Genomic DNA, 27483 nt, shown 5'->3' with positions numbered 1-27483 from the left:
GCCGGCGGCAGCGCGCACAGCGACGCCTACAGGCACCGACCGACCACCCCCCACCCACCCCACCCCCCCACGTTCCCCGTGCCCGCGGGACGCTCAGGCGGCATCTGCGGCTCGTGCTTTATTCGGCCCTCGCCCCCCCCCGCGCCCCTCCCCCCTCAGGGCCTCTTCACGGTGCTCTCGATGAACGACTCCAGCACGAAGATGGTCTCGTCCACACTGGTTCTCGCTGGCGTCGATCCTGGGGGGCAGGTGCAGCGGTGGCCCACAGGGTCCCCAGCTCATTGATGGGGTCCCCAGCCCACCAACGGGGTCCCCAGCCCATAGGCGAGGTCCCCAGCTCACCAACGGGGTCCCCAGCCCATCATGGGGTCCCCAGCCCATCACGGGGTCCTCAGCCCATCACGGGGTCCCCAGCTCATGGAGAGGGTCCCCAGCCCACCAACGGGGCCCCCAGCCCATCACGGGGTCCTCAGCCCATCACGGGGTCTCCAGCCCATGGAGGGGGTCCCCAGCACATTGATGGGGTCCCCAGCCCACTCGTGTCCCTCCCCCCCCCCCCCGGCAGCGCTCACTTGTTGACGTTGCGTTTGAGGGTCTCCAGCTGCTGCCCGCTCAGGGGCCGTGATCATCTCCTCGATCTCCTGCAGCTGCGCGTCCTCGGCGCCGGTGGCCTGCATGGAGGCCAAGATGGCTTCCACCCGCCTGCGACTTCTCCAGCAGCCTCCTGGGGGGAGGGGGCAGAAGAAAACGGTGGCTTTGGTCCCCACCAAAGCCACCACCCAGCCCTCGCATCACCCGCGGCCCCGCGCTCACTTGTTCTCCTTGGTCTCGTACTGGCGCCGCTCCATCAGGTTGGCCACGCTCTGGGGAGAGAAATGGGGCTGGGGGGGGTGTGGGGTGGGGGGCGGCCACGTGCCGGCAGCTCAACCCGGGGTGGGGGGGTGAAAACGGGGACGTCGCTGCTGCCACCCGCCGTGGCACCAGCTGGGAGAGTGGCCAGAGTGAGGTGGGGGGTGTCACACCCAGCCCCGGCGCTCGTGGGGCTGGGGGCTGTGAGGGGAGGCGGGGGGTGGCCCAGCAGCCGCCACTGCTCACGCGTGTGGTGGAGAAACATGTGTGGTGGTGAGGAGCTGGTGGTGGTGGAGAACCGTGTGTGGTGGTGGAAGAGATGGCGGTGGAGAACCACGTGTCACGGGGGTGGTGATGACGGTGGTGGAGAACCATGTGCCATGGTGATGGTGGTGGAGAACCACATGTGGTGGTGGAGAGCGACACGTGGTGGTGGAGAACGACACGTGGTGGTGGTGGTGATGGTGAAGATGGAGAACTACGCGTTGTGGTGGTGGTGGAGGAGAACCACGTGCCATGGGGGTGGTGATGATGGTGGTGGAGAACCATGTGCCATGGTGATGGTGGTGGAGAACCACATGTGGTGGTGGAGAACGACACGTGGTGGTGGTGGTGATGGTGAAGATGGAGAACCACGCGTTGTGGTGGTGGTGGAGGAGAACCACGTGCCATGGGGGTGGTGATGACGGGGGTGGAGAACCATGTGCCATGGTGATGGTGGTGGAGAACCACATGTGGTGGTGGAGAACGACACGTGGTGGTGGTGGTGATGGTGAAGATGGAGAACCACGCGTTGTGGTGGTGGTGGAGGAGAACCACGTGCCATGGGGGTGGTGATGACGGGGGTGGAGAACCATGTGCCATGGTGATGGTGGTGGAGAACCACATGTGGTGGTGGAGAACGACACGTGGTGGTGGTGGTGATGGTGAAGATGGAGAACCACGCGTTGTGGTGGTGGTGGAGGAGAACCACGTGCCATGGGGGTGGTGATGACAGGGGTGGAGAACCATGTGCCATGGTGGTGGTGGAGAACCACATGTGGTGGTGGAGAACGACACGTGGTGGTGGTGGTGATGGTGAAGATGGAGAACCACGCGTTGTGGTGGTGGTGGAGGAGGAGAACCATGTGCCGTGGTGGTGGAAAACCACATGTGGTGGCGGTGCTGGAGAACCCCTGGGCTCCACCGCCTGGAGCAGGAGCGTGCTGGGGGCCGGAATCTCCCCCCGCTGAGGAACATTCGCGTGGCTGGAGGCCACGTGGGAGCCAGCAGGGACGAGCCCGGTGCCGGTGGCTTTTGGGGACAGGCAGACCGCGCAGAGCCCCTGGCGGGTCATCGGCAGCGCCCCGGGCGGGGGCTGCGACGTACCTTGTAGCAGCGGTGCAGCAGCATCCGCGCGGAGGACAGGACGTTCACGGTGTAGAGGTAGAAGGTGCGGGACGGCGCGTGGTCGGGAGTCTTGGGAATCTCCTGCCGGGAGAAGGAGGAGGAGGAGGAGGAGGAGGGCGACGTTCGAAGCCTTTGAGATCTCCCCAGTCCTCACTCTCTGTCCCCTCCCGTGACAGGGTGGCCACACTCACCTGCAGGGACACAAAATTCTCCGACAGCATCTTGTAGAGCATGTCCTTGGCTTCCTTGGCCGGGATCATGGCAAAATCCTCCACTTGCTTCTGCTCCAAGTGCCTCTTTCGCAGGAGCAAGCGGAATATCCTGGCGCAGCGGGAACCGAATCTGAGCGGGAGAGGGAAATAAAGCAGCGGCGGGAAGCGGGAAAGGGTCAGGCACGAGCCTGTGAGGTCTCCAAATCGCCGCGTCACCTTTCCTCCACGATGGACTCCAGGGTGGCCGTCGCCAGAGACGCCAGGGCCTTGTGAAGGTCTGTACAAGGTCAAGGTCAAGGGAGAACACCGGCGCTCGGGAATCGTTTCACGCGCTGGAAAACGCTGGGTCAGGGCGTTAACCCACAAAGGATACTGACAGTGTACATGCCCCCGCCGCTGTCCCCGGATTTACCCACAAATTCCAGCTACAAGAAAAAAAAAACCACAACAGTTTAGCACCGCCCAAAGTAATAAACCCCCTGATTTTCTTAAAATCTTGATTGTGAGAAATAATACACAGATCTTAGGGGGCGGGAAATATCTCTCGATCTTAACAGCCTAAGAACATTGGCCATATTTTATTTTAACACTCTCAGTATCTTTTAAATATCAGTAGAAAAATGATTTTTCCTCGGTTTGAGGCGGCACAGGCGCGGGGCGCAGAGCTCGGCCAGGAAGCGCCATCGAGCGGCACCGGACGTCCTTACGCCACCGAGGCCTTGCCTTAATTAGGGCAGCGAAAATAATCACACGTGTCTTACCGGGTCATCTGCTAACAGGGTGAGATACTGGTCCAAAACCTGCTTCCCGATGTTGTATCCGGCTGGGAGAGACCGGAATATCTAGGGGAGGAAAACCAGCGAGAATGTAAGTGGGGGTAACACGGAGTAACCAGCTGTCCTGGGGGGGAACACGGAATAACCAGCTGTCCTGGGGGGGTAACGTGGAATAACCAGCTGTCCTGGGGGGGTAACGTGGAATAACCAGCTGTCCTGGGGGGGGTAACGTGGAATAACCAGCTGTCCTGGGGGGGAACGTGGAATAACCAGCTGTCCTGGGGGGGTAACACGGAGTAACCAGCTGTCCTGGGGGGGGTAACACGGAGTAACCAGCTGTCCTGGGGGGGAACGTGGAATAACCAGCTGTCCTGGGGGGGTAACACGGAGTAACCAGCTGTCCTGGGGGGTAACACGGAGTAACCAGCTGTCCTGGGGGGTAACACGGAGTAACCAGCTGTCCTGGGGGGTAACACAGAGTAACCAGCTGTCCTGGGGGGTAACACGGAGTAACCAGCTGTCCTGGGGGGGAACACGGAGTAACCAGCTGTCCTGGGGGGGAACACGGAGTAACCAGCTGTCCTGGGGGGGGAACACGGAGTAACCAGCTGTCCTGGGGGGGAACACGGAGTAACCAGCTGTCCTGGGGGGGAACACGGAGTAACCAGCTGTCCTGGGGGGGAACACGGAGTAACCAGCTGTCCTGGGGGGGAACGTGGAATAACCAGCTGTCCTGGGGGGGAACGTGGAATAACCAGCTGTCCTGGGGGGGAACACGGAGTAACCAGCTGTCCTGGGGGGGAACACGGAGTAACCAGCTGTCCTGGGGGGGAACGTGGAATAACCAGCTGTCCTGGGGGGTAACACAGAGTAACCAGCTGTCCTGGGGGGTAACACAGAGTAACCAGCTGTCCTGGGGGGTAACACAGAGTAACCAGCTGTCCTGGGGGGTAACACGGAGTAACCAGCTGTCCTGGGGGGTAACACGGAGTAACCAGCTGTCCTGGGGGGTAACACGGAGTAACCAGCTGTCCTGGGGGGTAACACGGAGTAACCAGCTGTCCTGGGGGGGAACACGGAGTAACCAGCTGTCCTGGGGGGGAACACGGAGTAACCAGCTGTCCTGGGGGGGAACACGGAGTAACCAGCTGTCCTGGGGGGGAACACGGAGTAACCAGCTGTCCTGGGGGGGAACACGGAGTAACCAGCTGTCCTGGGGGGGAACACGGAGTAACCAGCTGTCCTGGGGGGGAACACGAGTAACCAGCTGTCCTGGGGGGGAACACGGAGTAACCAGCTGTCCTGGGGGGGAACACGGAGTAACCAGCTGTCCTGGGGGGGAACACGGAGTAACCAGCTGTCCTGGGGGGGAACGTGGAATAACCAGCTGTCCTGGGGGGGTAACACGGAATAACCAGCTGTCCTAAATCTGCAGGCGCTCCACAGAGTTTTCCTGCGTGATCCAAAGATGGTGCGGAAGCCGTGGCAGCGGAGAAGGGCCTCAGCTACACCCCGATTTCTCAGGGGCAGGAACCCACCTCGTTGGAAGAGAGCGGCTGGGTGTACGGCGCGCTGGAGGACGTGGTGACTTCGCTCATCCGCAGCATCGTCCGCACTATTTCGCTGCTGGTCTGGTTTTGGGGGGAAGGAGACAAGTTTTTAGTGTGGGAGCGTTGTGCTGAGCTCTTCCTGCAGCAGGAACCCAGCGTGGGCCACCCCTGCCTGCCCGGGGGCAGGGTTTGAACCTCCCCACCATGACAACCATCACCAAGCTCCCCCCGTGACGTGGAGAGCGACAGCAGGAGGTTCCGAGTGCCCCCACGAACCTGATCCATGCGGTTGGCCACGGCGCTGACGATCCCCTGGTCTCGAAAATGCTGGTGGAACCGGTCGATGTTGACTTGCCAGTAAATGCCATCGTCGGGTGGAGGCTGTGAGGGGGAGAGGAGCCACCAAACTGAGGGAGAGGAGCCCAAAAACCGAGGGAGGGAGAGGAGCCATCAAAAACTGAGGGAGGGAGAGGCGCCACCAAACCGAGGGAGGGAGAGAAGCCCAAAAATTGAGGGAGAGGAGCCACCAAACCGAGGGAAAGGAGCCACCAAACCGAGGGAGAGGAGCCACCAAACCGAGGGAGAGGAGCCACCAAATTGAGGGAGAAGACCCCAAAAACCGAGGGAGGGAGAGGAACCCAAAAATTGAGGGAGAGGAGCCACCAAACCGAGGGAGAGGAGCCACCAAATCGAGGGAGAGGAGCCCAAAAAACGAGGGAGGGAGAGGAGCCCAAAAATTGAGCGAGAGGAACCCAAAAATTGAGGGAGAGGAACCCAAAAATTGAGGGAGAGGAGCCAACAAACTGAGGGAGAGGAGCCCAAAAACCGAGGGAGGGAGAGGAGCCCAAAAATTGAGGGAGAGGAGCCACCAAACCGAGGGAGAGGACCCCAAAAAATGAGGGAGGGAGAGGAGCCCAAAAATTGAGGGAGAGGAGCCAACAAACTGAGGGAGAGGAGCCCAAAAACCGAGGGAGCGAGAGGAGCCACCAAAAACCGAGGGAGGGAGAGGAGCCCCCAGACTCCTTGGTTGGTTTCCCCAGGGGAATGCCTTTGGGAAGATGCTGGATCCCCCCAGCCCATAAGCTCAGAGGAAGGAGCTCAGCCCTCGGTAGCGCAGGGACAGAGCTGTGTCCCCAGCGAAGGTGACACGTGCAAGACAGGCACGAGCTTCCCAGGAGCCGCAGGCCCGGCTCCGCGTTACGGCCCCGGAGAGCCGAGGGCGACGCTGCATCAGCGCCCCCAGTACCTCGGGGCTTTCTCCATCTTGCTTCTGCTTTTTGGCCTTGTGTTCGCCGTTCTCTTCCTCATCGCACGATCGTCGACGCTTCCCTTTCCCTGCCAAACACAAAAGACGGTGTTTGCTTTGAAAAACTATTGTTAGGGTTTCAGGTGAACAGCGTGTGGCCGAGCGCTCCCCCAAGATCCCTCGAAGCACCCAGTAGCACCCAAGGTCACCCCGAGGACGAGGGGCTCCTCACCTACGAGGTTCAGCCTGGGCACGACGTACATGTCCTTCTCATTGATCACCAACGTGGGCGCAGGGGGAGGTGGCGCATTGGGGGTCTCGACGGTTTCAGGGACCGCTGGGCACCTCTGTACGAAGTGCGTGTCCGCCAGGCGCACAAACGTGTTGGAGACGTCAGCGTAATCCATCGTCTTCCCGTCTAGGCCAGAGGAGAAAGATGGTGGCGTCAAGCTCTGCCAGCCCCGCGGTGCTCCTGCGGCTCCGGAGGACGCGGGTGACGCTGTGGTCCTCAGAGAACCGCTACGAACACGGCGCTCAGAGGCCATTTTGGGGTGGGGGGGCAGCATTTACAACCCCTCTGGCAGCAAAGCCACTTTGGGTGGCTCCTTCTCCAAGTTCAGGGCCAGTTTTCCACTGTACCGCAGCCCACAGAGCCTCTGGTACCACGTTCACCGGGTAAAACCGGCCTCTGGCAGCCGTTGCGCCTCCTCCCGCTCCCAGGTAAGGAGAGGAGCTTCCCACCTTCCATCGTTTCAGTCAGCCTGTCCGCCACCTTCCTCACCACCGCACTCATGGTCATCTTGCCGTTGAGGAGCAGCTCCTCCACGATGAGCTCGCCCGTGTCGTTGTAGAGGGTCTTGGCGGTGTAGATGTAGCGCGGGTAGCGGAGGATCCGCAGGACCCGCTTGCACTGGGCCACGTACTCCACAAATCCTCGGTTCTGCACCTGGTACGTCACCAGGTTGTGCTGGATGAGGACGCAAAGGGCTTTCTTCACCTGCCCAAGGCAGAGCGGGGCACGGTTACGCCACAGGGACGCGCGCGCTGTGCTCAGCCCCCTTCGCAGCAGTTGCGGAGCATTCTCCCCCCACTGTGGCCCTCCCCAGTGCTGAGCTGCGGGTGTTTGTGTCACCATCACGTCGCCTGCGCATCACTCGTGTCACTCTGGACTCTATTCCCTGCCTTTGCTCCCCATGGAGAAGCCAGTTACTCTCCTCCTTCGCAGACTACTTTTTAACTGAGTCTCTCCCGCTGAAGGAAAACCACCTGACCATTTCTTTTGTAAGCAGAAAAGTGCTCGTTTGTCCTTCTCAAGGTTTTTTCTTACCAGTTTCTCCTTCAGGAGCAGCAGTGGCAGTGACTGACAGCTTGGACTGCCAGCAGAGTGGCCCAGGCTGCGTTATCCAACACCTCCGATCACACCCGGGTTAAAGCCGACGCGGGTGGGTTCCAGACGTACCTGATCCAGCAGCAGCCCCGTGTCACTGACTATCATCCGCAGCGGCTGGGTGCCCGTCCTGATGAGATAAGTCCCTATCTTCTCCACAATCTCCCCAAAATGTTCTTGCAGCAGGAGGGAACACAGCTTGATTTCCGCCTGAGTCATTTCGATGGCAGATTCAAACAGCTGGCAGTGCTGGAGAAGAGTGCTGATGTGTTACAGCTGTCACGGGGGGGGGGATGGAGGGTGGGGGCTGGGTGCTGCCGCCTGATGAAACCCACCCCAAAATGGATGCAGGGTGGGAGGTGGGTCTGTGAGGAAAACCAACCCCTGTAGGCGCAGCTGGGGTGAGATGGAGAGGGGATGGAGGCTTGGCACAAGGCTGGTCCCTGTGGCCACTCCCATGGGGTAGTAACCCTGTCACAGGGGTTCCTCTGGCCACTCCCGGGGGTCGCAGCCCCGTCACAGGATCCCTCTGGCCACTCCCGGGGGTCACAGCCCCATCACAGGATCCCTCTGGCCCCTCCCGGGGGTCACAGCCCTGTCACAAGGTCCCTCTGGCCCCTCCCGCGGGTGGCAGCCCAGTCACAGGGGTCCCTCTGGCCCCTCCCGCGGGTGGCAGCCCAGTCACAGGGGTCCCTCTGGCCCCTCCCGGGGGTCGCAGCCCAGTCAAAGGGTCCCTCTGGCCCCTCCCGGGGGTGGCAGCCCTGTCACAGGGGTCCCTCTGGCCTCTCCCGGGGGTGGCAGCCCTGTCACAGGGGTCCCTGCGGCCCCTCCTGGAAGATGGCAGCCCTACCTTTGGGGCCTGGGGCTACAGGTCCTCATCCCGACGGGGAGCCATGTCACAGGGCTGGGGGTCCCTAGCTCCCCCTCCAGGGGACGGAAGCCCTGTTACAGGGGGCCCTGTGGCCCCTCTCGGGGGGATATGGCAGCCCTGTCTGAGGGGGGCCTGGATCCATAGGTCCTCCTCTCGAGGGGCAGCCATGTCAGAGGGGGCGGGGTCCCTTCTGTCCCCCACCCAGGTGGGGTGGCCCTCTCAGAGCGGCCGGGGTCCCTGTGCCCAACACCCTCCCCCCCCGCCCCGGGGACAGCAGCCCGGTCGGAGGGGACCCGCCACACTCCCACTCACCCAGGCCCAGCCTAGGCCCTTGCGGCCACCATGGCAACTGCCACTTCCTGTTTCCCGCCCACCACTTCCGGTCGCGTGGCACCGCCTCGCCTCGCTGGCCGCCCTGGAGGACCGGGCCAGGCGCCGCCCTACCCGCGCCGTCTCGTCGGGCCAAGGTGACGCTCTACCCGCTCAGCCTCGCTGCTCAGTTGGGCGGCCCGGAGCAGACGAGAAGAACCGGAAGCTTGAGGCTAGCGGGTCGTTCCGTTGACGCTCTCCCCGGCGGGCCGCGGCCTCGCTGCCTCGGCGGAGGACTGACGGCAGGGAGCCGGCGGAGGAGGGGGAGAGAGAAGATGGCGGAGGCCTCGGCGGCGGCGGCGGCCGCCGTGTCCCAGCACCGCTTCTTCTGCCACAGCTGCAAGGGGGAGGTCAGCCCCAAGCTGCCGGTAAGCGCCGGGGGCTGCGGCGGGGGGGTGGGGGAGGCCGAGGCCTCTCAGCGCCGCTGCCCCCTCCCGCGGCGGGGGCGGGCCGGGCTTGGCAGGCCCCGGGGCTGAGGGGGTCGGCCCCGTGTCCCCCCCACCCCCGGGAGCTGTTCTTGGGGCCGGGAGACCAGGCTGGGCTGAGGGAATCATCCCCCCCCCGGGCCCGGCAGCCAGGGTGACCCCCATCCCCTCCCGGACCCCCCCAAGGGCAGCCCCCCAAGCCTGGCAGCCAGGGAGACACCCCCCCCCCCCATCCCCTCCTGGATCTTTGGGGAAGGGGTGTTCCCTCCAAACCCTACAGACACACTGGAGACCCCCCCACACCAAATCACCTCGTTGACCCCCGCAGGGAAAGGGGGGGCCCCCCCATCCTGTGGGGAAGGGGTACCCCCTGAAACAGGGCTGCCCTGCAAAGCCTCGGAGGCTGCTGTGACACCCCCAAACCCTGCAGGGAAGGGATTGACACCACCACCACCCCACCACCCCCAAAATCCCATGGGGAAGGGGTGGTTCTGCAGAAACCCAGTGGTTAGGGGTGACACCCCCCCACACACACACCCCCCCCCCCCCAGCCCTGTAGAAGGGGGTGGAGCTGAAAATCCTGCTGAGCGCAGTGACCCCCCGAAAAACTCTGTGAGGATGGATGACCCCCAGCTGTCACCGCTAACTGAGCCCACGAGGGGTTCCATCGCTGCCGTCCCTCCGGGTGAGGGGGAGAGGGAAGCTCGAGCCCCAGCCCGGTGGGACTGAGTCCCCTCTATCTGGGGACCCCAACCCCAAAGGGGTGAGCAGGGAGGTGACAAATCCCCGTGGCCCCTCAGCAAGGCAGCTTGAAGTGGGTCTGGGCTGCCGTGACCTTAATATTGCCCCCCCCCCCTAATTCGGGGGGTTTGAGGATGGAAGTGTCGGCCTGTGATTGCTGCGGCTGGGGGCCGTTTAGGGAGAGGGGGCAGGACTGGGCTGTGCTGGTGGGTGTAATCCCAGTGCCCAGCCTGGGAAAGGGTAGGGACAGGACTGGGGGGGGGGCTGGGGGAATGCAGGCAGGGCTGGCGCGTGGGGCAGCAGCAGGAGGGGGTGCTGAACCGGGTGGCCGCCTTCACCCGGCTGCCTGCGTCCTTCACCCGGCTGAGCAGCGTGGGACGGAGCGGCGACGTCTCAGCGGCCGTTATCCCGCACGGGCTGCATCCACATCCAGGTCCGATTGCCGAGCTGTCCTTGCTGTGCTGCCCGACCGCGTCTCCCGTCACCCGCAGGCACCCTGGGATCTGCAGGCAGGGACTTAGCAGCTTCATTAACCCAAAAAGTCCATTTTCTGAGCTGTCTCTTGTGGGTTTTCTCTGCTCCTTCACTGTCCGAGGCTGTTGGAGCTCTCCCTGTCCTTCTCCGTCAGCAGGGCAGGAGCGAGGCCACGCGCAGACCCCCTGGGCACTGAGCCCCCTTCCCTTATTTCCGTAAAATCCGGGCAAATGAAGTGACGTGCCCCTCGGCAGCAAGAGGGATGCGTGCAGGCTCCGAAAGCGCTCGCACCCCGACGTGGCTTCAAGCGGGGGGTCCTTTGCAGGCATGAGCAGCCCCCCGAGGTTTATCCTCATCTGACAGGATGGAAATCAAATATCTGCACCCCAATCCATTCCGGCTCCTCTTCTCTGGAGCTGGTAGCTTCACCTTTGGGTGCTTCTCTTCCCTCCTGTCTCCTAAATTTTGCTTAATTCTCTTTTTATACCACTTCTCGGTGTTGCTGACTTAAGCACTTTACCTTTCCAGTGTTTCAAAATGGGCTTTGTTAAAGGAGCACTGCCCGAAATCTGCTCAAACCCCGGCCATCCGCGAGACTCAGGCTTTCCTGGTGCCTCAAAAATCTTTCTTGTTTGTCCTGGGAGCAGCACTCCAGGACTGCTCCGCGGAACACCTTTACATCAAACCTCTGCTGGTTTTTCACTTCCCGGGGTCCGGCACGCTGCCAGTGGTTTCCTTCGCTTCTAAATCGGGAGCCCAGACGGACCGAAGGCCCTTCTGCTTGGCGCGGGCGTTAAGGAGGTCGCCGAATCCTCTGCCTGGAGGATGGTTTGCCCAGCTCTCCTGGCGTGGCTTGCTCCAGTTTCTATTTCAAGAGCACCCAGAAACCCAGCTGAGGGTTGAGGCCTTGGTGGAGGCTGTTGTTTTGTCTCTCCCGGTGGGCTCCGCTCTCGTTCCCCTCCGGAGACAGCCGGATTCGGTAGGGATAAGCATCCTAGAGCTTGTGGTGGGTCTAGAAATGGAGCTTGGCACAGCCCGGGCTTTATAAAAACATCTCTTTGGAGCTTGTGTCTGCCACAGTAATGAATATTTTTGCTCTTTTGAGATCTCCAGTTTCTTCTGGCCTGGCCCTGGGGTGGGGACAGGTTCCCTCTGTCCTGCTGGGGATGCCGCCTGCCATCAGTCGTCCCCAAACCTGTTCCTTCACATTGTCCCTTTGAAGGAAAACGTAGCCAGAACTTCCTTACGCCCTTCCCCAGCCAGTCGGCTCGACTGGGAGAGGCTTTTGCAATCTTTACTCGGCACCCAGCCGTGCTTTGAGGAGCGTCGCCTGCCCCGCTGCGGCATCAGGTCGGTGCTGTCCCCGTGGCTCGGGGACAGATGGCACAGGGGTGTCACCTGGACCCCCCGGCTGTGGGGGGGGACGTGGCCGTGGGGCTGCTCTGCAGCGGGGTGACCTTGGAAACCGCTGTTGCCACTTCCCTCCAAGGACAGACCAAAGGGTCCCTTTGTCCCTCCAGGCTGCGTGGCCGTCACCCGGCCTTGCAGAGGAGCGCTGGCTGCGTGCACCCCCATCCTGCCCAGCGCCGATGTCTGTAATTCTCTCTCCGTGCCTCAGTTTACCATCAGCAGAGCAATTACCGTTCCGCCGAGGGAGGATCTGCAAGCCCAAAAGCGATAAATGGGGAGAAGCTGGACCCCCGACACGGTCCTGCGCCCCCAACCTCTTTTTTCTCTCGCCCCAGACAAGTAACTCCTCTCCCTGTCTTTGCAAAAACAAAACAAATGCTGAGTGCACTGGTTTTGTTGTTGGTTTTTTTTTTTTTTTAACTGCTCTCACCACGATAATGGCAACCTAAACTAAAACCCCGGCTGCAGATTGTTTGCCCGCGAGGTTTTTCTTTCCATGGCCGGGACCTGGCGAGGGCTCCCAACACATCGGGAATAAGCTGGAGGTTTCCAGAGAGCGGACAGAGGTGGCTCAGACTTCGCTCCGCGCCGACACGTGGGTGCTCTGAGGAGGACCAGCACCCCAGCAGGTGGCCTGGAGCCCTTTCGGGGTGGTCGCCTCCGTGTTGGTGGTCGCCTGGAGCATCCATGGGAGGTTGGGGCTTTGGTGGGCTGGCGTTGGGTCTCGGTGGGCTCCGGTGGGTGGGTTGCAGCGCCGGTTTGATGCTGAGAAGCCGGCTGATGTTTAACGATATCCCCTGCCGGCTCTTTCCATTCGCTGTGCACGGCAGACGCTTGTCCTTTGGGGGCTGCAGCCCTGCGGAGCTTTTTATTTTAAAAAGAGGAGGAAAAACCCGAGAAAGAGAACATGTGGCTCGGCAAGAGGCGAAACCGAGGGGGGATTTCGGCTCTCCCAGTGCCACAGCTCTGCTGCCGTGTGTGCTTGTTTCGGCCCCGGGCCACCCTCCGCGGTGGGGAGAGGAGGAAGCTGAAGTGATCCCGCTGCTCATCCCTGCTGTGCCTGCTTCCACCCGTGCTACGCTCCTGTCCCCCCCAAAATGGCCTGAACCCCCTTCTCCTTCGCCGGTGTGGAGCCGGGTGGGCTCAGCTGGGGGCGAGCCGGGAGAGGAGCTCTTCTGGCTTCACCTTCCTCCCCCTCGGAGAGCTCTGGATCGACGCCGAGGAGGACAGAGCGGCCACCCGGTGCCACCCATGGTTAAAAGCTGCCGCCCGGCTCGCCAGCGTTCTGGTGACGGAGCCCCCCTCGGGGCGATGGAGCCTCCTCAGAGAAACGCTGGAATGGGCTGATTAACCGCGTGGTGATGGTGAAACGGAGTCGAGGTTGGGATGCGGTAGGCCCCGGCTGTACCAGCGGTGACAACGCCATGAATGTTTATTTGTAGCGAAGGGTGCGAAGGACGCGCCTGCGTCTGGCCGAGGGCCCTGTCCTTGCCGCGGGGGGGTTCTGAGGTCAGGTCCTGGGGCAGAGGGGGTGGGCACATACCGGGGTGGGGGTGGGGGGTTTGTCCCAGAGCGTTTGATGTCACCTTGCTGTCCGGTGTGACAACTGCTGTGCCTTCTCCGTGCAAAATGGTTTTTATTCAAAACAAAACAGAACAACCTTTTTTTTTTTTTTTTTTGGCATAAAATGAGCTGCCTTGGGTCGGTGGAACTCTGGCTCCGCTGTCCGAGAGGGACTAGGGAGGGGATTCGGGACGCGGCAGTGGGAAGCGAGGGGTTACTGAGCAGTCTCCCTTCCAGACCTCCCAGCGCTGTTGGCTTCCATCATCGCAGCCCTCCAAGAATTCATCTGGTGACTTTGGAAAGACGCTCCGTGCTTTCGCCTTCCCGACAAACCCAGGCGGAGCGCGAGGAGAGTCCTCGGGTGGTAAAAATAACGTGTCGCTTTGACAAGCTGCCCGGAGGAGACCTGGGGAGAGAAGCTCCAAAGGTGACCGACCGCGGTCGTGGCTCATTGTGCCGGCAGAGATGAGGAGCAGATCTCCGCAGCATCCTGCCATCGGAAGAGCTGCCGTGGAGGGTTTTTTTGCCGCTTTTTCTTTGCGTGAGGATGCAGGAGCCGTCTTTTCCAACCTGAGGGTTAAGGAGCGCGAGGCTCAGCCTTTCTGTGAGCTGCCGCTTCAGCGTGCGGCTCTACGGTGTTGAATTAGGGTCGGTTCTCCGGGTCTTCCTGTTTCCACCCGTGTCAAATATAAACCATACCGTTTATTTAAACGCGAGAAGCAGCCACCCCTTGGGTGAAACCAGTTTGGACAGCGCAGTGTGATGTTGCCCGGTACTTAAAAAAACCAGGAGTAAATATTTTTGCAGCTGTGGGGGATTACAGGAGGGAGATTTTCATTCGGCAAAAACAAATGAATCAACCCAAGCCTGGGGTGGCGGAGCTGAGTTACCCTGCCCAGAGCTGCCCGGAAAAGAGAGGGGAAGGCGGTTAAGGCGCGTCTGGGGTTAGAGGCGTCGCGGGGAGGACAAGCAGCCAGTGTAGAAGCGCGCACAGCTGCTGCGTGCAGCAAGAGTGGAGGAAAACTTCTCCACTTGCCTTATTTTCTCTGCTTTGTTGGATTCCGTGCCTTGCTGATGGGGGAAATGGCTTTGATGCCTCCCCTCCCACCCTCGCCGGTGCCTGGAATAGCCGGGAGAGAACGTGCCAAGGGGACAATTTGAGTCCTGCCTTGTGGGGACGTCAAAACTTCAACTGGTTTGTTGCCAGGCTCCTTCGCTCGCTGCGTAATTGGAATTGCATTCGCCTCTTGGGGTGAAGGGGGTTTGGGGACCACCTGGGGGTACAGGCCTGCAAACCAGGGGTGGAAAACCCTCCCAGTCCATCCTTTCTGGCCCGCTGTAGGACCGAGTCTAGCAGCGTCGCTCCTGACAGGTGTGCTCAGCCTAGAGGTGCGCGTGCCACCCAGCTCTGGCCGCTTTCCTCTAGCGAACGAGCGTGCGGCTCTGACGAGCAGGGCTCCCGTTGGGCAGAGCCGCAGGTGGCCAGAGCTCCTGGGAGGGGGATTTTGGTTTATTTTCCTTTTGGGAAACACAGACCACCAGGCTGAAGGGGACTCAGAGCGATGGGATGCTGCCGGCCTCCTTGGGAAAATTTTTTTTTTTTTTTCTTTGCGCTGTGGCTGGATCCGGTTTGGGGAGCGAGGTCCCTGCGCTCACCAACACGGGCACGGTGGCAGCTCTCGGGACGTGGGGCACCCACCAAACTCCCGTGCGGGTGGGGGAGCTCCGGCAGGTCCCGGGGCTGCCCCGTGCATCCCTGAACCTCTTGCAGAAAGCGGGGAGGTAAGACGAAGGGCTCGCGCCGCTCCGTGCGTGCGATGGCTCCGCAGTATCCCACCCACCTCCCATCGTCTGTTCTGCTTTCCCTTTTCCCTCCCCCCTGTTGCTATTTATCCCAAATGCCATTTTTATCTCTTGCCATGCTCTGACTATACATTTGAGCTTCTGGGCAAGATGCTGGTAATTTCCATCCAGATTATAACATAAAAAGAAACATTCAAAAGCTTCCAGAAACGCATCAGACCTGCAGTGTCCCCGATGGCATGGCCTGCTGCTAAGTTTAGAATGCAAAAAAAAAAAATTTAAAAAAAAAATAAATCTTTCCAACGGGGTGGTTTTGACGGGGAAAATGCTGGAAATGAATTAAGTGCAGGATTGTTAGGCAGCACAGAACGTCCTCCTGCTTCGCTGCGGCTCTGAAACCTGGTGGCACCGTATGAAATGGGGCGGTGAGGTATGAAATGGGGCGGAATCGTGTCAAACGAGCTGTTGACCCCGGTGTTTTGGTGCCTGCGCCAGGCATCCACCGGCCCTCGCCTCGAATTCGCAGCGCAGACCCCGCGTCTTTGAAGAGGGACACCCGAGAGGGCTCTGCCTTTCGCAGAGCTTTGCCCAAAATAAAAAAGCTTTTATTTTTTTGCCCCCCCCTGCAAGTTCGGGGGCTGGGCCTGCTCTCCACGGTGGCATTTAGCCCCGCCGTTTGCTCCTACGACACGCATTCCTCTTCCAAACGCATGCGTCCATTCTCGTTAGCCTTGCGATTCACGGATGCAAAGCTGAAAGCCCCAGACAGATTTTTTTTTTTTCTTTTTTTTTTTTTTCTTTCTAAGAGCTCATCACCCATCAGTTCCCATTATACTCAAGGTTGGAGCTCTTTTCAAAATACCCCACATGTTGGGCTGCTTAAATGGGTCTTTGTGCAAACCAGTGCTCGGTCTCTCCCGGCGTGGGCTGGGGTGTCGGGCACATTTTGGGAGCGAAGCTTTTATGAAAAAGCAACATTAGATTGATCGAGGTGTGTAGACGGCTTCTATGAAAAAGCAAAATTAGATTGATCGAGGTGTGTAGACGGCTTGTATGAAAAAGCAAAATTAGATTGATCGAGGTGTGTAGATGGGGAAATACCGGTTCAGTGGGGAAATGTCACGGAGCTGTAAGGTGGAAAGGGATGCGAAGGGGAAGCTTGTGTTTTGTGAAAGCAAAAGGAAAAAAAAAATAAAAATAAAATACCCGTGGGTGAATTTGGAGCTGCCTCGGTGAAGGGGTTGTGTTACAGGGCTGGGAGGCGTCTCACCTGCACCGGAGTTGGATTGCTTCTGGGGCTCGGCGGCATGGTGGGAGCTCAAAGGAAGGAACTGGAGCAACTGGTGTCCGCTGGCTTGGGTGTCTTGTGTTGTCTTTCCTCTCCCTTGCCAGGCTGCGGGTCTAGGGAGCAGGATTTGACACCGAGGGCGCCAGGCTGTGGCTGACGGCATGCTGGCAGGGATTTTATCCGTGGTCTGGGAAGCGTGAGTAAAGCAAGCAAGGCTCTGTCAGCAGGGTTTGGTTTGGGGACAGGGACCCTGTAAATGATCAGTTGGAAAATCCCTGCCCAGGGCGTGCGTTGGGAGCGCCCTGTCTCCTGCTGCCGCTGCTTTTTGGGATTGGCAGCGTTGGGCCCTAAACTGAAGCCGATCCGGAGCTCTGGGACGAAATGAGAAAACTTTTTCTCCTCTAAAAAATAAAATCTTCCCCCACTGCTCCTAAAAGCTGGGGGTGCCGGCACAGTTCCCATCTGCCCGAAGCCGGGATGGCCGTGGGATCGTGCCCTTGTCTCGGGGGAAGGATGGTGCTGGTGTGCTCCTGGGCAGTGGTCCTGCTCTTTCTCCTGGTGGATAAATACCGGGCAAAGGGGTGCTGCGGCGCCGATGGAGCTGTGAGGACTGAATCCTTCTCTTTCCCTGCTGGCACAAGCCCTTCTTGGCATTCCCTGTGTCCGTCTTTGCCCCTGGCTGGAGCTATCCCTGCTGGGTAACGCTGCAGGGAGCGAGGAGCTGCAGGGGAGGTCGGAATTTTTCTCCTTTGGCTGGTTGTCAGGAGTGGGGGAGGCTGGAGAGTGGCTTTTCCTCACCCTTTACGCAGAACTTGCGCTTCTGCAGCAGCAGGTGAGTGTGGGCTGAGGAGCTCGGAGGACCTGCGGGAGGCTTTTCCCCTCCTTAGGGACAGGGAGGCGATGGGGGGGGGTGGTCCCTGGGGTCCGGAGCTCAGGGGGTTGCAGCAGGGGGAGACCCAGAGGCGCCTCTTTCTCTGTCCTGCCCAGCCTGGCTTCTTACCACCCTCCACCTGCAGCAGATCCTGCTGTGCTGGCCCTGGAGCCACGTTCCAGAGCCTGGGAAGCCTCTGGCTTAGCCAGTTCCCTCTCTCCCTTTCTTAAAAGCTTTGCAGCTACTGAGCAAACCCATCCACCTCCATCCTGCTTTACTGGTGACCAGCACCTCGCTACTGGTCCAGGGCAGGCTCGGAGGGAAAGGTGCGTGTCTGAACCTTTCGGATTGGGATTTTGTGGCCTTGGGAGAGGAGCTGCTTTGTGTCCAGGTGATGTGTCGGGAAAAGCAGCCCTGAGGCTGTGTCCCCCGCTCTGCACCCCAAATCATTAACTGGGTGAAGGGGTGGCGTGCTTGGTGGGAGGCGAGAGCAACGGCAGAGCTGGTATCACTGGTCTGGCTTGAATATAGAGTCCCGGTTTATGAGGATGGTTTAGTGGGCAAATAAGTGAAAAAATACTTATTTTTCTAACTCTGATAATTGCAGAGCATCTTTGTGAGCTCCCTGCGAGAGGTGTCTTCTTCCCTGTGGTGCCAGTGGCAGCAAATCCAGCTCCCCACCAGAGCTGTTTCCAGCAGGACACCGGTTTAATTGAATGACACCGGTTTAATTGAATGACACCGGTTTAATTGAATGACACCGGTTTGCGTCGCCGGGGCTGGAAGCTGCTTTGTCCCGGTGCTTTGCAGCAGGCTTGTAAATGGCTGTTTTCTTAAAATCCGGACGGGCTGGAGTCTGTAGGCGTGTCGTGCTTTTTCCTTCGGTCACTCACTGACCTTACGTGATCTTGATAAGGGTGGTTTTCTGTTCCGCGGTCGCCAACCGAGTCATATCTGCTGTAATCACTGGGCTTTGAAATCCTCTTAATGAAACTGAAACTCTGGCCTTCCAGGGTGCCTTTATGGGGAGGTGGAGATCAGGAATCTGCGTTAGGCTCCCGCTTTCTCACTTCTTGAGCTCTCTGTCTCTTTCCTGAAATCACAAGCAAAGTGCTCGGTGGCTAAAACCAGCTTCCTCTGTCTTCCCAGGAGTACACTTGCCCGAGGTGTGAATCTGGCTTTATTGAGGAAGTCACAGATGATTCCAGGTAACGTACATTTTTATTTTTTTTTTTTACTGCATGCTTCCATTTCGTCTGCTTTTATAAGATGCCTGGTCTAAAGCCTCTGAAAACCGTGGTCAACAAGGATAAAATAAGGAATGCAAAAGAAAAGCTTATATATTAGCGTGACTTTGGACTTCACACTGGGTGAAACTGAAGTTTTGTGGTGGCCATCGCTCTCCTGCTAGAGCCACGTGGAGAGGTTTGGAGAAGACTCCCAAGAAGATGGAAGTTGGGAACTGAGGCTGTACAAGGTCCCGTGACCGAAAGCGCTTACGTGTTTTTGATGCCTGTTTTTTTGGTGGAGTGTGACAAACGTTATTTTTTATTTTAGGACTCAAGCCTGAACCTCAGTGACTCACAGTACCTTTTTTTCCCCTCTGTCCGCCCCAGCTCGGTCTCCTGACCGCCTCTCCAGTCTCACAGCTCGGGCCAGGAGAGAAGGAAATACCTTTTCTCTCCAGCGTCACACGGTGCCAGCGAATTAGGGATCCAAACCGGCACCTCTTCAGCACTGGCTGTATTGGGTCTTGAGTAATTGCTGAGAAAAGTGCTTAATTTGGGTCAGGGGAAGGCGAGATGAGAGGGTAGCAGGGCTGACGTGAACCTTTGCTATCTGAGACTTGCCACAGCAGGAATCTGGGGCCGGGTGTCACCAGGGAGATGACTTAATGTCACGCTACGTCCTCGTCTTAAATATAGGTATATACCCGTCGCTTAAGGCGAGGCTGGAGGGGTCCTCCACACTTAGCACACGATCCTGTTTGCAGAGCGATGATGCTGCATCTCAAATGCCTCTTCCAGAGTCCGGGTAGTTAGAAACCAGGTTTCTTCCACAGAAACAAGCCTTTTAACTCGAGCAGTCCTTGCCTGTCCCTAGGAATTCCACACGGGCAGGCTGTTTGTTCATCCCTTTCTCTCTCAGACCACACGGGGACTGTCTTGCTCGCATGAGCTCCCCGTCTGTACCGAACCCTGGGAGGGGAGCTCGCTTCTGGAAGGGTGACCTGCTCTCACTCAACTATTTTTCTCCAGTTTTCTAGATGGCAGCGGCATAGATGACAGCCCGTCCACACAGTTTGCAGAGGTGAGTTTTGCCGCCTTGCTTTTTTTTTTTTTTTTTTTTTTTTCCTCTTTCAAAAAAACATCAAAAAAACCAAACCCCGTAGCCGTGAAGAGGTTTTCAGTCCCGGTTCTGGCTGTGGGCATCTTCACTCCTTGCCTTGTGAAAAGGACAGCTGACCTTCCGAAGGGTTTTCAGGAACTTGGCAAATTTCGAGGAGGCTGTCGACCTTGCCAGGGGTGAGACCTGCCAGAGGTTTGCTCACTGGGCAGTGCAGGAGGGAAGGGTGCTAGAAAGACAGCCTGGCAGCGTGGCAGCGCTGGGACGCGTGTCGGTGATGCTCAGCCAGCCAGGCAGGGTGTTGCCCGACTGCCCTTTCCTCCCTGTTTATTGCCGCTCTGACTTTTACCATAAATGCAACTGTCTAAAAAGCCCAAACTTGTAATTAAGTCCGTGTCCTGTAATTCAGTTGCGCGGACCTCGGAGCAGGGGCTGTTGGGCAGCGAGGGCTGGAAGCGTTTTTTCTTCCCCCGTTACCTAAAGCCTCCGACAGCAGAGTCGAGCTCCGTCAAGACGCACCCCCGGCTCGTGCGGTGGCCTCGCCTGAGTCACCCGGAGCTCGGGGCTGTGGCGGGGGCTCCTCTGCCAGCCCCCCGGGGGGAGGCAGGACAGCTTCAGCCTCCGCTGGCAGGCTCCCTTCCGCAGGGCTCCGCTTCCCTGAGCTGCCTGAAACAGATGGAAATAAAATTTCCCTGTGTTTCCTCTGCCAGCTTGGAGATCAGGTTATTTGTTTGCTCAGTTATCGAGGAGATTTAACTGTCCCTCGGTCTTGTCAGGAGAGCTCCCCGATGTCCTGAGCCAGGGTTATCCCTGGGTGGATTTTTTTTTTTTTTTTTTTTTTGGGGGGCGGGGGGGAGGGGTGGGTCTGTGTGGCTGCTGAGCTCTCCTTTGCGTGCTCCAGCAAAGCTGCTCAGCTCAGCGCCAGGAAAAGGGTCACCGAATAGCTGGAATTCCTCTACAGCTTTGTGTTTGGGATCTGGATCCTGTTTGCTTCCACGCCGCCCGCCCGCGGCCGCTTTGCCTCTCCTCCCCTCCTCTTCAGCTGGATCTAGCTGTCTGCTGAACAAAACTGTTGCTGCTTTGATGTCGCGCCTCCCCAGCGCCGTATCCCAGAAAGGCCCCGTGTTCCAGTGAGATAAAGCCAAAGTGAGATAAAAGGTCTTAGAGCCCACGTGTCGGTTTACAGAGAGCTTCGGGATGCCTCGGCCTGAATGGGGCTATGTAAATTGAAATGGCTTTTAGGATAAATAATAAATGAAAGTCTTCTCTCAGCAGCCTGGCTGCAGGCAGGCAGAGCTCTGTCTTGATCATAACCAGCAGGAGAACAAGCAAAACCCTTATCTGTGGGGTATTAATTCAAGGGAACAGGTCGTAAACTTGACTTCTCCTTTTTCTGCAATACCAGATTGAACCAGGCAACACAAGAGGCTTCGAAAGCCAGCTAATTTGGTGTGAAATGGAAATTAAGCTGCTCTGATCGTGTCCTAAGACATGATGAGGATCTAGTACAACTCGGGAAAGAGCAGCCCTCGTCTTACGCTGTGTCGCATTTAATTCCTGCGGTAAATCCGAGGGCACTGCTCCTTCGAATGTCACTTCTGCGGTACTGAGCCCGAGCAGCAGTTTGCTCCCATGTGGCGGAGGGTTTCTTGGCTGATGCTCCTTGGTTTTGTTGTCTTCCACCAATTTGTTGTTGTTTTTTGGGGTTTTTTTTTCCGTAAACCCACATCATCAATCTTCAGTGCCCTCCTCCGCTGTTAGTTTAATCCGCAGGTGATCTGAATTTCAGAAGGAATAAAGTCAAATGGGTTTTGCAGGAGAGGGTCACCGAGGGGTGCCCTCGGCTCCAGGCTGCGGCTCAGGGTGGGGGTGCCTTGCTCTGGGGGTGTCCTCCGGCATCCCCTGCGTTCCCTGCAGGCTGGCAGCCCGCAGCGGGGGCAGAGATCCATGGATTTACCCCCCGCCGCTCCTGATCTGCGTCCCTGTTCACCCTCGGACAGGCTCAGGAAAGGCAATTTGGCTCGATGGAGGATCGAGGTGGGTTTTTGCACCACCAGCAGCGGGTAGATCTGCTGTGGGGCCGGGAGGTGGCTTCACCCGCGTGCAGAAGAGCACGACGTGGGCGAAACCTTTCGTTACCGGCCGTTTCGTGCTGCTCTGTTCTGCCGCGTCGCGTATGCTGGACCCGAGGATGCAACCAGAGCCCCAAACCCCCTCCTCAGGGCCCTGCTGCCGTTCTTTCGGCCACATCCCTTTGCTGTGAGGACCCAGAGCGCTCAGTGAGCCTGTGGATGCAGGCGCCTGGGCGTCTGTTCTCTCTCCTCCGTCTCCTTGCAGAGAGAGACCGACCCTTGCAGTGCCCTGCGGTGGCTTCACAAAATCTGTGTTGTTGGGAGCCGTACAGAGCTGACGTGTTGGTCCTCCTGGGGGTGGTACATCTGATTAATTTGGGCTATAATTAAGCATTTTTGCCATGGTAACCGTATGAATTTGCTCAATTGCTTCTACCAAGGTGGACCTCCCGGTCTCGATGTTGGCGGTGGAGTCACCGGGATTAGTGACGGAGCTGTGCGTGGTTTGTGTCTCCCCTCTTCTCCCCCCCAGCTTTGGGACCATTTGGACCACACGATGTTCTTTCCTGACTTCAGACCCTTTCTGAGTAGCAGCTCACTGGATCAAGACAGCAGGGACAACGAGAGGGGCCACCAAGCCCACGCCGACCTCTGGGGACCAAGCCGACCCCCGCGATTGCCCATGACGCGGAGGTACAGATCCCGGGGCAGCTCGCGCCCCGACAGGTCCCCTGCTATCGAAGGGTAAGTGCCCAGGTTACCCCCTGGAAGTCTCTCCTTCCTCCATCAGTGGGAAAACGCGGGATCTTGGGGGGGGAAAAGGGGACGCTGGCGCTCCCGGTAGGCACCCCCTGGACTCAGAAAGCGCAGGTTTTCACACCTCAGACGCTCTGCCCTTTGTCCCCCTCAGCACGAACCGAAGCCGCGTGGTGGGAGAGGTGGGTTTCGCCTGTAACGGTGCCAGCCCTCGCCACAGGGAAACGAGTCAGTGCTTGGGGAAACTCAGTCATTTCCTCTCCCAACCCTCCCACACCGATGACTTAGCATCCCTTGTTCCTTCACGCCGTGCCTCTGTCTCAGGGCTTGCCCTTCTGCAGAGGGATTTACCTGGGCGTGAGTCCTGCAGCGACGTGGCTGCGACCCACGGGAGCAGCATTTCAAGTTTTGCTGCCCCGTTTTTGCTGAACTGTTGCCATTTATTTGTTCGCTCAACTTGTTTTTTTGTTGTGGTTTGTTGTTTTGGTTTTTTTTTTTCTTCTCTTTCGATTCCTCCCACTTTAGAATAATCCAGCAGATCTTTGCAGGGTTTTTTGCAAACTCAGCGATTCCTGGCTCGCAACACCCTTTTTCCTGGTGAGTAGCAAGCATGGGTTTAGACTGTGGCTTCGATCACGGCTGTCCACACCAGCCAACGGTGGTGGTCTGGTGCCCAGGAGCTCTGTCTCCTCACTGGGGTTTCTCTGGGAGGATTGTGGAAACTTCAGAGCTGGTTTGGGGTGGGTGAAACAGTTTCCTTGACTCTCTGCTCCTGTCTGCAGGAGTGGGATGCTGCACTCCAATCCTGGGGACTATGCGTGGGGACAGAGCGGCCTTGATGCTATTGTCACCCAGGTAAGACCCTCCTGGGTGGAGAAGAAGGACCCGAGCTGGCTGGCCTGGGCTTTGGTCTGTGCCGGTAAGGGGGTCAGTGCCACCGCTGGGGATGAGCCATGGGGTTCAGCTGAGGGCTACGACCGTGTTTTCTCGTGCCCTGCCTCCTCAGAGGGTCTGGGGACAGGGACACTGGACATACAGGGTCTTGGTTGAGCGCTGTGCCCACCCGTGTGCGCTGCGAGGCGGGCAGGTGCCTGGTGCTGGGCTCAGCGGAGGCTGAGGGTGAAACTCTCCGACGTCAGTCCCGGCTTCTCTCGCCAAATTCGGCGATTCGCAGCCCTGAGCTGTTTCCCGCGCTGGTTTGTGGAGGCGTGAGCCCCCTCCCACTCCCCGGGAGCATTGTTGGCTCCTCTGAGGATCGGGGGTGTCCAGCCTCCATCCACAGCCTCTTCCAGGGTATCAGCAGACGGATGCTTTGCTGAGAGCTAATTTTGGCTGCTTTATCGTGCCGACACCTCCCGAAAGCGCCTGGCCAAGCCATCTGCTGCCATTCATAAGTAGCCCCCGGCTTCCCCGGCTGCATCACACGCCCGTCTCGCCCGCCTTGCTCACGGCTTCCCAAGAGGAGCCCGCAGCCCACGTGGCTGCTCGGCACCTTCCTCCTCCCACCCCACAGGCGGTGGGGCCAGCGAGCCCCGGGCAGCGCAGCGGGACTGGGGCAGCTCCACTGGGGCTGGAGGGGTCCTGGGGTTCCGTGTCACCCCGAGCATCTCAATGTGGCCTTCAAAGGTCCATGAGGTTCCTACCGATGCTCCTCTGACCGTGCTTGAACCCGTTCCAGCTGATTGCCGGGTGAATCTAGGTCTTCACGGGGTGGAATACCTATGAGTCGTGAAACTGTAACACGAGGAAAAGAGGCGCTGTCAGCACCGCCGGCACCTCGAGCTCAGCCCCACGCTGATGTGCGCGGTGATGGCAGGGACCCCCCGCAGGAGGTGCAGACCCACGGGAGCGGTGGGTCTTCAGTTGGTGGTACCCGACTAAAGCAGCTTCTCTTTTCAGCCCTGGGAGGTGGCCTCGTTCCTCCTAACTCCCGGGTCTAGTCTTGGGAGGGGCAGAAGGTGCTCAGTCTCCCTTGTTTCTGCAGCACAAAGTTCTCCCTCTTCTCAAAGCATCTCTACCGACTCCCTTTCGGATCAAAATCCTCCGGGAGTAGCTTAGCACCCTCCCCCGTGGCCGTGGCCACGTCTCCCTGCCCACCCAGACCCTTCGGTCTCCCCCCACCTGTTGATGCCAGAGGAGATGTCTGGAGGGCAGCGAGGTTGGAGGTGGGATTGTCAAGACTTGGAGGCACAAAAGTCAGGTTGGAGCACCAAAAACATCACCCGCGTGTCTAAACTCGGATGAAATGGCCTGAGCGTGCTCCTAGGGTTGGGGCAACACCAACGTTTCTGGCAAGGGAGCGGTGGCCACCAGCGTCTGTCAGTTTTTTAGGGGCTTCAGGTTGGGGATGTACCCCGGGGACAGCCTGGCTGTCCGGTTGTGGGATGTCGTGTTCCCTGTGTTTGTCTGGCCGGGCCGTGTCCCCACTCCTGACCCCAGCCTGTTTTCTTCTCCGCAGCTCTTGGGGCAGTTGGAGAACACGGGGCCACCTCCAGCCGACAAGGAGAAGATCTCGTCTCTCCCGACAGTGACAGTAACTCAGGAACAAGTTGGTAGGTGGAATCGGTCGCCGGTGCTTGATGTCCCTTGTCTCTTGATGCTTTGACATACGCGGCCTGAGCCCCCCCCCAGCTAAAGGTCACCCCCTTCGCTGTGTCCCTCTGCTTCCCCAGCACACGAGGGAGGGCGGTGCTCCATCCCCCCCCCAGTTACTGCCTGGGCTTGGGCTGGAAACACTCGTCTCTTCCAGCCCGGGAGATCCTGAGCTCTGCTGCCGCTCTCACCGCTGGGGTTCAGTCCAGATCTCACCAGTTCAGGCCATCAGCACCGACCTTCATTCCGCAGAACGTTTGCGCTGCCTTTTTGGCCTACCCAACCCCCCGATCGCTTTACCTTCTTCTCAAAATCTTCTGTTTGTGCAGTTGTTGATGGTCTCGTTAGAGCCGGGCTGGGCGTGCTGCTCTCGTCCCTTTCAAACCAGGCTCTGAACACATTCCTGCTCTGGAAATGGCATGTAAAACTCACGGGTTCTTGCAGTGCAGCTGGCAGCGGAGGCTTGTGGCTTTCTCATCATGTTTATGGTTTTGCAATTAGCTCATCCCGGGGATTTTTTCTCACCGTGTTTGCAGAAGGCTGTCTCTGAAGGCCTCTCAAAGGATCCCTTTCCCTCCAAGCTGCTCTATTACTGGAAACTAAAATGCTCCGTTAAGACAAACTGTTGAGATTAGAAAAGCTGTTTCCCCAACAGCTATTTCTGTCTGATGGTTTGTAGACACTCGCGTCTCTTCTTCTTGGCGGGGAAGCCAAGAAGCATCTGGATTTCCATGTTGTAATGCTCTGTCTCGCCTGTCGGCATTGACAGCGCTCGGGCCGTGCGGGCTGGCAGCCGGGAGCTCTCCCCGCCGCTGGGATGCCTGCGTTGGCGTTCCGGGCTGGGTACGTGGGAAGAGGGATCGGGGTTTTTGCCGTCTGCCGTGGTCAATGGCGCGCGCAGCAGCCTGCCAGGCTCTGGGGTGCGATGGACCATCCCCCACCCGCCTTGCAAAACCGCCCTTATTCCGAGAGAAAAAGTTTTGGCAGCTCAGATACCCTCCGGTTGTGCCGGTGGCGCTGCTGCTCCCATGCAGAGGACAGCGGGAGTTTCTTTGGTAGCTGCCCGCTGCCCTCCCCGGCGGCTCGGATGCCAACGGATCCTGGGCGGTAAAGACCGGAGCTGGGATTTCCCGGAGAGCTAAAGCTGCTGCTTCACCTCCCTCGCTCTGCGCGTCTCTTCCAGATACGGGTTTGGAGTGTCCTGTGTGCAAAGAGGACTACACAGTAGCGGAGCAAGTCCGGCAGTTACCGTGCAATCACTTCTTCCACAGCAACTGCATCGTGCCATGGTTAGAGCTGGTAAGAGCGGGCGGCCGGGGCTTATCGGGCTCCGAAAGCCCAACCTCCCCCCCCCCCCCCGGGGTTGTGTGGCCACCCCCCTGGCGTGTCCCTGAAGCTCCCCCCGTTTCTCTTGCAGCACGACACGTGTCCGGTGTGCAGGAAGAGCTTAAAAGGTGAAGATTCGACTCGGCAAACACAAAACCCCGAGGCCTCAGCGAGTAACAGCTTTAGCAGCGAAAGCCAACTACACGACCGATGGACTTTCTGACGCTCGAGGGCTTCCTCGGGGGCTCTGGCTGGAGTATCGTTACTACAGATGTACATTGTATTGTAATTCCAACAAAACAAAAAGAGTAGCAGGAAATATAGGGCAGGGGAGGGAACCCACCCTGTGGTATTACTGCGATGAGTGCTGTCTTTTTCCTGAAACTTTAAACTAGCATCTCCGAGCGAATCGCGTCTCCATTGGAATCGCCTCTTTAGTCCTAAATTCAGAATCTTTGGAGTGATTTGACTTGATTTTATACGTGGGAAACCCCTACTTCAAACGTGGCCCAGCTGAATGGGGGTGGCGAGCCGTTGCAGGGAGGTTTGGGGTCCTGAGATTTCTCTCTGCCACCTCCTCGGCGTCCTCTGCCCCGGCAAAGAGCAGGGAAAGCGTCCCCGTCGCAAAGGAAGGGAGGGGAAGAAGGATTTGGGCTTCTCTTCCCTGCCCCTCCGAGGGGGTGGCTGGAATCAAAGCCAGGAGGTTGGTTTTATGTGCCCCCCCCCCCTCTTGAATTCGGTAAAAGTGGTGGAGGTTTTCCGAAGGGAGAGGCAGAGGTGAAAATGGAGGCACTGGAGGGTCTCCGGTGCTCGTACTGGGGCCACAGGGGACCCCCACCCCCAGTTCTAGGAACAGGAATGCACCAAGCAGGATTTTTCTGTCTTGTCGTGGATATTTTTTTTTTTTTTTTTTTTCCATTTGGTTGGGGGTTTTCTGCCCCTTCTCCACGTGCCTGTGTCCCCCAGGTCTGTCCAAACCTGTGTGTGTGTGTGTCCCCCACACACGGCGAGTCGTTTAGGATCCTTAGCTGGCTTGTATCGTATGGACCACATTAAAGGCATCCTTTAGGAGACCAGACTAACTCTGCGGAGCCATTTTACCGGCCCATTCCTCCGTCTTTAACCCACAATCTTAATTCTTCCCTGAGTCCGATAACTTTATTTTTG

The 27483-nt window shown here is 58.6% G+C and overlaps 2 protein-coding genes across 2 annotated transcripts; one reads left to right on the top strand and one right to left on the bottom strand.

Moving 5' to 3' along the window:
• Positions 1 to 155: 155 nt before the first annotated feature.
• POLR3C (RNA polymerase III subunit C) lies at positions 156 to 8669 on the bottom strand. Its single transcript, XM_056321981.1, is given in 18 exon segments — positions 156 to 215; positions 217 to 238; positions 573 to 607; positions 609 to 701; positions 703 to 724; positions 814 to 863; positions 2218 to 2319; positions 2430 to 2580; positions 2667 to 2727; positions 2824 to 2875; positions 3212 to 3292; positions 4765 to 4857; positions 5053 to 5157; positions 6023 to 6111; positions 6255 to 6440; positions 6764 to 7019; positions 7482 to 7658; positions 8593 to 8669. Coding segments are annotated over 17 exon segments (1605 nt in total). The 5' UTR covers positions 7629 to 7658; positions 8593 to 8669.
• A 126-nt stretch (positions 8670 to 8795) lies between these two features.
• On the top strand, positions 8796 to 26671 carry RNF115 (ring finger protein 115). The gene is made up of 9 exons (XM_056321983.1): positions 8796 to 9017; positions 18374 to 18432; positions 19483 to 19534; positions 22175 to 22386; positions 22924 to 22995; positions 23181 to 23253; positions 24857 to 24950; positions 26174 to 26289; positions 26408 to 26671. The coding sequence occupies exons 1-9, from the start codon at positions 8925 to 8927 to the stop codon at positions 26537 to 26539; spliced, it is 903 nt and encodes a 300-aa protein (XP_056177958.1). The 5' UTR covers positions 8796 to 8924; the 3' UTR covers positions 26540 to 26671.
• Positions 26672 to 27483: the final 812 nt, after the last annotated feature.

This window comes from Falco biarmicus, chromosome 19 (assembly GCF_023638135.1).
Source record: "Falco biarmicus isolate bFalBia1 chromosome 19, bFalBia1.pri, whole genome shotgun sequence".
In the NCBI taxonomy this organism is placed as follows: domain Eukaryota; kingdom Metazoa; phylum Chordata; class Aves; order Falconiformes; family Falconidae; genus Falco; species Falco biarmicus.
The sequence above is the reverse complement of the archived record's forward strand: the minus strand, read 5'-3'. Positions and strand labels throughout refer to the sequence as shown.